Source organism: Callospermophilus lateralis, chromosome 3 (genome assembly GCF_048772815.1).
Source record: "Callospermophilus lateralis isolate mCalLat2 chromosome 3, mCalLat2.hap1, whole genome shotgun sequence".
NCBI lineage: Eukaryota > Metazoa > Chordata > Mammalia > Rodentia > Sciuridae > Callospermophilus > Callospermophilus lateralis.
This window is the reverse complement of record NC_135307.1, coordinates 47744661-47754538: the sequence shown is the minus strand read 5'-3', so window position 1 is coordinate 47754538 and position 9878 is coordinate 47744661. Positions and strand designations below refer to the sequence as shown.

At 46.1% G+C, this 9878-nt stretch overlaps 1 protein-coding gene and 1 pseudogene across 1 annotated transcript; both read left to right on the top strand.

Moving 5' to 3' along the window:
* The first annotated feature begins 6937 nt into the window (after positions 1-6937).
* On the top strand, positions 6938-8292 carry Nkx2-8 (NK2 homeobox 8). Its single transcript, XM_076848231.1, has 2 exons — positions 6938-7085; positions 7739-8292. Exons 1-2 carry the CDS (start codon positions 6938-6940, stop codon positions 8290-8292), a joined length of 702 nt encoding a protein of 233 aa, XP_076704346.1.
* Positions 8293-9185: 893 nt separating this feature from the next.
* The window catches only part of LOC143394626 (histone H3.3A-like), a 38546-nt pseudogene continuing 37853 nt past the window's right edge, over positions 9186-9878 (top strand).

The following is a 9878-nucleotide window of genomic DNA, read 5'->3' as shown; positions in this document are numbered from 1 at the left end:
ATTTCATTTCTCTTCTATATATAATCACACTGTTGATGTTTTATGATATTTACTTTTTTTTTGTACTGGAGATTGAACTCATGGATATTCAACCACTGAGCCGCATCCCCTGCCTTATTTTGTATTTTATTTAGAGACAGGGTCTCAGAGTTACTTAGTGCCTCACTTTTGCTAAGGCTGGCTTTGAACATGTAATCCTCCTGCCTCAATCTCCCAAGCATTGCAAGCATGTGTCACTGTGCCTGGTTATGTGTTTTAAGTTTTAAAAAGAGAAAGTTTTGATTTTGTTTTTTAGTATAGCTAAATTCAAAGAAGCAACTATAATCTGATGTGTGGCCATCTATTTATTTTCACACTTCAACCACCCAAACATACACATAGTTCCAGTGACTAAGAAAATAACTTGGTCTTGGTTATGTATTAAAAATGTGTGTATCCTGATGTCTTAGACATCCAGGAATACATCGGTCCAGTTTGTGTAAACTGACTGGATGTGAGGCTGGTAAGGAGAATGAGCAATGGAGACACACTGCTCCTGGGCAGATGGTCAGTAGGGTTATTCTGTGTGGACCATGGACAGACGAAAGCTGCAAACAGACTTGCTGGAAGCACTTAGGAACAACCTGGGGTTGATTATAAATTAAATGAGTGTGACAAGCAGGTGAAATTTAAAAATCCAGTGAAGTTTGCTAAAGTTCCCTCTTGTTTCTTTAGGTTCATGTGATAAAACAAAATGCTATATTTTAAGGCTAAGCCAAGGACAGTTATGAAATAGCTTGTTAATATAAGAAATATATTCAATGGAAGAAATTGTAAGGGTTTTCTTTTTTACCAACTTAATTAAAGGACATACCCAAAGAAAAAGATACAAAGGTATTAAAGATAAATTTCTTATTTGGGGGATAAGAAAGATACAATTTTAAAATATCACCCTAAAAAATAAAGCTTTAACATACATAAATCGTGTTAAATACATAGCACATACCATTAGAGAGAATACTCTTACATCAAGTCATCTCTCAGTTGTTTCCTAAATTGAATAAGACCAATTTATGGGTTTTTAGATTCAAGGCAAGACAAATAAAACAATAAATTTCTCAAGAAATTCTGAACACCCTTCTTCATACCCTGTCACTGAGATACTGCTAAACCTAAAACACCCAGTGCTGAGCTTTGTCATTTATATATTTGCCTGATGGCTCCAGAGGTAGTTTCCATGGTAAGCTCCCTGTGCACAAGAAGCAGGGTGAGTGGAATGTCTCCTTCCAACGAGGAACTTTTCACTGACAGTGATAAAGGCCAAGAACCTCCTTCTCACAAACGATTGAAAAACAGAACACGAAGGACATTTTTATTTTGTTTTGTTTCCTTTGTGTGGTATGCGACTTCAGTGCAAATACCCATTTAATCAAGAATACAAAGACAGCCACCTTTGCTGGGTAAGGGGTTTCCAGAGGCTGCAGTAAACAGATACAGCTCTTTCACTTTTGTTGTAGGAAATTCCTGCAGGTTGTTATTTTATGCTCCTGTTGTGCACTTTTGCCTCCTCTTGGTAGAGAGTAAAGATTTTTTTTTTTTCTAGAGGAAAATTGAAGAGTAAAATTTGTAGTACTTCAAAGCTAAAGTTTATTTACTGACACCGATTCTTTTTTTTTTTTTAGAAATATAAAGACATTAGAAAAAAATATAAAACCCACTATCAGTTGGAATGTTCCTTTTATGCCTTTCCTCTGCATTGATAAGATCACTGAACTTGATCAGTGTAGTATTTTAGTATTTAAGTTCTAAACTGATCCAACGCTCTTTCTCACTCTTTAATCATTCTTTTCTACTATCTTCTATTAAATAGACACTCTTGTCTCTCCTTTAGGTCCTCTTCATCCTCCACACTGATTTCTTCAATTCTAGGGATCTCACAGTCTATTTGTCTTCAAGGCTCCCTTAAGCTTTGCTTCTTCTAGACAATCTATCCTGACTCAGGATGGGATAAGAAGTGCAAATGTAAGTTGAAAACATTCTCAAATGCACAAAATATAACGTGATTTTTAAAAATCAGTGCTATTATCACCATCTCAAAGACTCCTCCTTTGACAATCATTGATAAGAAGACTGAATATTTGATTTTTAGCCCTTGAGAGACTGTCTTCACCAAATATTAGCAAATACTTCTCCAGAATTATTGGTTTAGTATTTAAAGTGTTGTCAAATAAGAAATAATATCTCACTTCATTTATGAGTAATCAGTTTCAGAAATTGGTCTTTAAAAAGTATATGTATTTTTAAAAACCCCATTATAATTCATACATAATTTGAGAAAAAAATAGTAATTGGTTTGAACAGAAGTATTGGTCGTTAGTTATAAGCAGGCCTGTGGGAGGTACTGGGGCAATATCATAAAATGTGTTCCTGGGGTCAGTATGCCTTGCCAGCGTCTGTATGTCACATTACCTGTGACTTAGGATCTGGACCTTTACTACATAAACATCAATTAGGATTCTGTTTAAGAAACTATATCAGCAGTATAAATTGGTACCTTAAGAAATTGAACAAAAATAAGAATTTCAGTTCTGGGCAAATGATATTTGACTAAATTTGTATTTCTCTTGATAATTTACATGCCATGCCAACACATCTACCATTATTGTACCACTGTAAGGTATGGGGAAGATCAGAAGTAATAAACTAGCTATTTTTTTTAAAGTTATTGGCTGGCTCTTTAGGAGATGGAGACAATGGATCGTTAATTAAGTATGTTTATTTTTTAATCCATGGAGCCATTTGCCCTCTAAACCTTTTCATGTGCAATGTATAAACAACTAGATAAGCATATGAGGAAAGAAAAACTATCCCCTAGAGATGGGGAACAACAGCAGAGTCAATGAAAAGTCCATATTTTAAGAAGCATCAGATGGGATGGTTCAAATCTTGTCATTTGGCATTAATAAAATCTAAAGCCCATTTCAAAGATGGACTAAATTTCCAGCCAGAAAATAATTGCGGGTTCCTGTCCTTTGTGTATATAACATCAATATGACTAAGAAAGAACTGTAGCCAGGCCCAGACCACCACCAAGCAATTGATGAGACCCCATTGAGAGGGAAATGTTTACTTATTCATGGCAACTAGTTTTCAGAAGAAAAAGCAAAGAGGATTGATTTTAAATGCTGTCTTTTCTTCCCATCCTATGCCCAATCAAGATCATCCACTTCTTCTTGGAAGTGTCAAAAGCCCATTTTTATTTTCCGTTGGCTCTTTTAACCAGAATAGTGATAAAGAGGGGAGAGCAGTTGCTATGAGGCAAAGAAAAATGTCCTGTCAGTTGAGGGCCCTCCATCTATCAAGGGGAATTTGCAATGTTGCCTCTCTTCAATACTGTATAGATTTGCAGGATTTTGTGAAACACTTAACCAAAATGGAAGGATTTAAAAACAGAATGCAAGATATAGACACAATCATTTTTTTGAAAATCAAGATACTTTACTTTCATTTCAGAATTTTCTAATCTTGAATTCTTAAGCATCCAGCAGTGATGATCATCTCTGGATAAGACTTTTGAAAGAATGATTAGTGTGGACAATTTAGACATATTCATCACATCACAGATTTCTAAAGATTAAAAACTCTTACTAGAATTAAGATGTACTACACCAAATCACAGGAAAACAAATACTTATCTAATAATATTCATAAGCTATAATTGAGCTGCAAAATAAGTTAAAGTGTCTGGGAAAACAAACGACATTTGAAAATTTGGAAAGAATGTCCAGTTAGATGTTTACTTGTGATTCTAAGGATCTCTTGTGAATGGGAGACAATTCATATATATAGTTCCAATATGCAAAAAAAAAACCCTATATGAATATTTCCACTTTTTCTAATAATGCAATATCAAAATAATTTTCTGCTCCCAAGTTTTGAGTTTGTTAGCTAAAAAGAGGCCATAAAGAGATCATCTTTCTTGAATAATTCTGGCTTTCCATCGACCTTCCTCCATTTCTTCAGAAGGCATGTTGTATATGGAAAAACCTCCTGGAGTCCCTAGACTCTAGCTCTTGGAGGTAATTTAGATAAAGCCCCAGAATAGAACTGAAAGGAAATGTGGACTATGTCAAAGGTGCTTAAGGAGGAGGAGGAATCCAAGATGAAGCAGGGAAAGTGCAGTGCTTTCTTTGACCAAGAGGTACTGTGGGATATCCAAAGTGCACATTGGGACCCAGGAACACTGTTCCCAGGCCCAGGGATGTGAAGTTAGAAATTATATTTGGAGCTTATCCTAGATCTAAGTCCTCCTTAGAGCACAACTGCTAAATGGGGGATGTATCTGTGCTTTGGAAGCCAAACGCTAAGAGTAAAAGCAAATATTTGATGCTGAAGAGCTCTTAAGAACTGAAGAGTGTCATTTACTTACTTCTACACGTCAGTGTGGTCTTAGGATGTTAAATAGATTAAAAGGCTAAGAGAGGTCAGTCACTCCAGGGAAGATTTCTTTTACTTCCCCTAACTTGGTTCTCTTTCCAAAATCGTTATTCACCACACCCCACTCCTGTGGAGAGTCCTTGGCAAACTCATAAGATGATACATCCTTTCCTAGAACATCCAGGAGACGGTGGAGTCTGAGTTTGGGAACCAGAAATGAAGAAATGCCAGGAGGAAGTTTGGGAACCAGAAATGAAGAAATGACAGGATGAAGATGGGTTTAGAAAGTTTACAGAGGAATGGGATCTTAAATCCAATAAGATCCTTAGAAATTACCAAATCTATTCCAGTTGGGGGGCGGGGGCGGGTTTACAGAAATGAGGTGATTAACGCTGGCTAAGGGGCAGAACTAGAATGCAAACCGATTTCCAGGCCATCTACCTGACTCAGCCTTAGAAGTTCAGGTCCGATTTTGAGAATCCTAAGACTTCCATAGGACCCCACTGTCCACTTCTGGCTCTGGCCTTGTCTGCAGAGAGGACAGCCCAGTCGTTTCAATTTAATCTTATTTAAAAAGACATAACTAATAAATCTATTGCTGGGGCCTCAGAAAGACGGCCAGCAGAGTTGATCGTGCTCCCAATCCCATTGAACCCCATTGAAAACCATGACAACACCCGACAAGCTCCGATTTATCCCGGCAAGCTAAAGCGCATTGTGAGTAGGCGTCAATCAAGCATTATTCCGGACTGAACAAATGCAAAATCTTGACTGGAACAAATGCTTCCAACAGGTCCGGGGCGTCGAGCTCCATTTCCCCTTTGTCCACGGCCTAGCAGTTGGCCTGTATTGGAGTTGCCTCGGCCCGACCACCCAGAGCGCAGCACAGCCCCGGGCACCTAGGGCACACTTGGTAGCTAGGCTGCTGAGGAGTGTGTGCGGGGCTGGGCGGGGCTGCGGCCACATCCGAGTCAGGTTCGAATTCAGCCCCAGCAGACTCAGGATTTCCGGTGCGGTCACCCAAGCACAGACGCCATCCCTAAAATTTACAACCAAATGCACAAACCACTAGCTGCAGTTGAAGCCTCTGAGACGGTCTTCTCTGAGTCCTAGACTGAGGTTTGGCCAGAGCGAGGTCACGTGCCAACTAAATGTGTCCACTCCTGCTGGTTCCTCAGTTCCTCCTGCTTTTTGTATTGATCATTTTCTCCGTGGGGTTGTGGAGACTAGAAGATCTCCGTGGGGTTGTGGAGACTAGAAGATCCTGGAGAAACCCTGGATCGGCAGGATGTTTTGCTGGACGGACCCAGTGCTCTTTCTACTGATCTATACATTCCTGTACCAGACCCCGCAATTGTGTAAGGGGCTATGCTGTTGGGAGCAGGGAGCGCAGACCGCCGGCATCCTCCTATGGTGGTGGCAGCAGAAGTTATAGGGCTGAGGCGCACTGGGGACGCCAGGGCGTCTGGCTATGCCAAAGAAGCCTCAGAACCCTCGTAGGCCGCCCCGTAGGGTACTACCCGTGGGTCCTAGAATAGGTCTAGGTCCAGCTTTGAGGAGTTCGGCCACTGAATTCAGGCCCCTGGACCGGCAGTGGTCAGGTGGGCACTTAAGAGCTAAGTAGCTTGGCCATATGTCGACAGATCCCTCGCGCTGATCTGGGGTCCTCTGTATGCTCCCCAGAGCTTTCCTAGCACCCCTGAGATTGGGTATGCACGCCTTATGTTGTATGCGTGGGTGGAGGGGGGGCGTGAGGGAAGTTCCCAGTGGCCTTCAAAACTCTCTGCCCAGATTCTGGCAAGGCCAGGCCACTCTCTGTGCCCTCCTAGAACTTCTCGCCCAGCATTCTTAGAGGAGCCCTACTAAAAAGAGAAAGGGAGTGCTTCAGAGTTTAACGCAGCTTTGTAAATCATGTTGCAGATAATTACGGCAAACTAACACTTAAGCAAACCAGCTGGAGGAATAAAGCAAACAGAATAAATTCCTTGGCGCTCATAAACCCACCCATGCTGACCCCACCTTTCCCGGTGCTTCTGCAGGGCCAGGCCCCATGTCAGCCCAGGAGGACTAGAAAGCTGGGGCTCGGTCGGGAGGGTGGTGGCCATTGCTCGCCACCCAAGATGTTATTCACTAGTAACAATCCCCATTATCTGTCCCCACTTTAGGCTAATCAGACAATCGCTAATGCCCAAGGCTGCTTCCTGCCGCCTCTGGGAGGTAACGGGGCGCCAAGGGGCGGGGGACGGGACGGGGCGGGGCGGGACGCGGGTGGGGGGCGGAGGTGGCACCTTCCGGGCTCAGCCGGGCTTTGGTCCAGCACTCATTCAGGTACTTAACACCCTGGAGACCCAGACCGGGTGGGAAGAGCTGTTTATATAAACACGGATTCCGCTGTAAATGCGCTAATATCCCTGCCGCCAGCTCATGGCGAGCGCTTCCCACGTCCACTCCTAGGAACGGCGTGTCCAGCTGCCCCTCAGTTCTCAGCCTGCTCTGCCCCCGCCTCTTCCCCTCTTCTACCATGGCCACCTCTGGACGTCTCAGCTTCACCGTTCGCAGCCTCCTGAATTTACCCGAGCCGGACGCGCAGCACCGGCCCAGGCGGGAGCCAGAGCCACGCACCCCTGGTGCGGACCACTGGCTGGAGTCTGAGCGCAGCCACTATCCCTGTGAGTGAGCGGAGGATTGCTGCGGTGGGGGGTGGAGGTGAGGTGGGGGAGGGAAGGGGGAACAAAATCAAGGGGGAGCAAAAGACTAGGACACCGAAATCCCAACCCAGAGTCTGGATTTCCTCAGTATTGAAGTCAGAGAGGCCCGTTTCTCAGATCTCTGCTTTGCGTCCGGGTCCGCACAGAGAGTCGATTCCTGCACTTGGCACTAGTGCTGGACATTTGTGTTTCTGTGTCCGGGGATTCCTACGGGTCGGAATATTGAAATTTTTAAAACACCTCCCTTATATGTCTCTTCTCAAAGCTTTGCAAATCTCAGGCAGACTCTAGTGCAATAGATCTGGAGGTGGCCCATTTTTGGAGAAGCGGCTTGTCTCCCAGCGCAGCTACCATTGAGGTTATTTTGAGAGGGCCCTGAGGTGGGTTTCCTTGAAGAAGTATCTCATGCCTGGTGAGCTGTTAGGGTATGAATGGGCCAAGTAAATTCCAAGAGGTGGGTACCAAGATGCGAACCCAGGGAAGGAAACGGCCTCGCTCTGCAAGTCGCGCGCGAGTGGGGACGCCCTCCGGCTGGCGGCTTGATGCCTGAAAGGGCTCCAGACGCTCGGAGGGACTGGCATCTCACCAGACCGTGTGTCCTTTGCCGTTCCTAGCCTCGGACGAGAGCAGCCTGGAGACCAGCCCGCCAGACTCGCGGCGGGTGTCCTCTCAGCTTATGTCTCCGGGCTCGGACGCGGAGAAGAGGAAGAAACGGAGGGTGCTGTTCTCCAAAGCGCAGACACTGGAGTTGGAGCGACGCTTCCGGCAGCAACGCTACCTATCTGCTCCCGAGCGTGAACAGCTGGCTCGCCTGCTCCGCCTCACGCCCACTCAGGTCAAGATCTGGTTCCAGAACCATCGCTACAAGTTGAAACGGGCACGCGCGCCGGGAGCCGCGGAGTCGCCAGACCTGGCAACCTCTGCTGAGCTGCACCCTGCGCCCGGCCTGCTGCGCCGCGTGGTGGTGCCCGTGCTGGTGCACGATGGGCAGACATGCAGCAGCAGCAGTGAGGCCGGCACCGCGTCCGCCCAGGACAAGTACACCTATCCCGTGTCCGCGGCCTGCCCTCTGCCGGGCTACACGGCCTTCGGGCCCGGCTCCGCGCTCGGCCTCATCCCCGCCTACCAGCACTTAGCGCCCCCCGCCTTGGTCTCCTGGAATTGGTGAGGCCGCACGGGGTACTTGGGGGCTATCCCAGACTTTGGAGCGCGCTGTGTAACCGCAGTAAGGCTACAGCCAAAGACCTATAGCTGTCCGGAACCGCTCTTTGCAGACCTCTTACCTGCAGGTCCCACTTCGGGGAACCCTGTCACGCCCTCTCCAGCCGTTGCGGAAGCACACGCAGTGAACTTTCGCTAAGATCGACCCTTTCGCTAAGCTCTCCCTTTCCCTGGACCTCCAGCCCCAGACCTAGATTTTACTGAGTCTTATTTGTATATTTTGAATAGCCATTTGTATGGGAAGCGACTTATTTTAAAAAGAAATAGAATATTTTTTCTTTCTGTGAATCAAGAATAAAATGTGTAGGGTTGGGTCCCCCAGCGTTTCTAATGGGAACGTATAGGTCGCAGCACGCTCACCGCATTGGAGCTTATAGCGCCGGTCCTTGACTGAAGGGCAGGTCGCAGTGCCAACACGGCTTTAGGAAGATGGGGGAGTGGAGGGGAGGAAGCTGGCAGTGGTGATCTCATTTCCCTGCGTCCACTTGCAGGAATCCTGGGGATTCTGTTAAGTGGTAGCCTTGGTCCCAGAGTGTCGCTGAAGCTCCTCTGGGCTCCTGGAGTTTTGAAACTCCAAAACTCTACCGTGTGGTCCATGAGGGGCAATGAGGGTCTCCGAAGCTGGGTACCGAAAGCTCAGAGACCCATAAACCACCAGGAAATTCGCAGTTAATTCCCAAGTGCCTCACTATGCTGTGATTTTCCACCTCCTCTTGACGCAGCGCCTATCCATGGTGGGATTGGGTCGGGCAGCGGCGTGAAGAAATCAACAGTAGTAGGCCCTGGACACTGCCTCAGAGCGGCTTTGTACTGCGGGAACTTTGGTGGCCCTAGGTTAAAATGCAGTCCGCTAGTGCGCTTCCTCTGCGCTCCCATTGCACATTAGGCTCCAGGGTCCAGGGTCTTAGTGTTCCACCCCTTGGGTTTGCAACTGCTCCTCTTTATTTGGAACTCCCTGCAGGCAAGTCCCTCTGGAGAAGTGATCTCATTTCCCCCGCATCCACTTGCAGGAAGATGCACCTGAGAAGAGCAGTTTAGGGAATCAGGTCCAGGGGAAGGGAATAGGAGCCCCTAATAGGTCTGTGAGTGGTAGGTATCCAGCCTGTTAGAGGCCCTAGATTTCCTGTTCAAGGAGGAGACCGGGAGGCAGTGTTATCACCTGGGATTTGAGGGTGGGGGTGGAGAAGGACAGAGGGGGATGGGAGTGGGGAGTTTGGGTCTCAGCTGCCGGCCACCTTGCCTTCCATATGGATGTGGTTATCTTAGAAGAATCTCGTTCCTTAAACCTCCTTTTGTCTTGGGAACTGAAAAGGGCATTGTCGGGCCTGAAAAGGACCTAGACAAAATCCGCACTGTTTGGATTCAGGACTCTGTTTAATCAGTCCCTGGTGACAATGTAGTGGGTGTTAGGCAGGACAATAGTATCTTTTTAAACCTTGTGGCCTTCAGGAAGACAAAGGGCTTGAATTTTATGGGCTTACAACTTCAATTAGAACAGTGCCAGTGTGCATGGGAGATTATCAAATTTGTATC

Coding starts and splice junctions, on each gene's coding strand:
- Nkx2-8 (XM_076848231.1), top strand. CDS start 6,938: ATGGCCACCTCTGGACGTCTCAGCTTCACCGTTCGCAGCCTCCTGAAT. Junction 7,086..7,738: donor TGAGCGCAGCCACTATCCCT/GTGAGTGAGCGG, acceptor TGCCGTTCCTAG/CCTCGGACGAGAGCAGCCTG.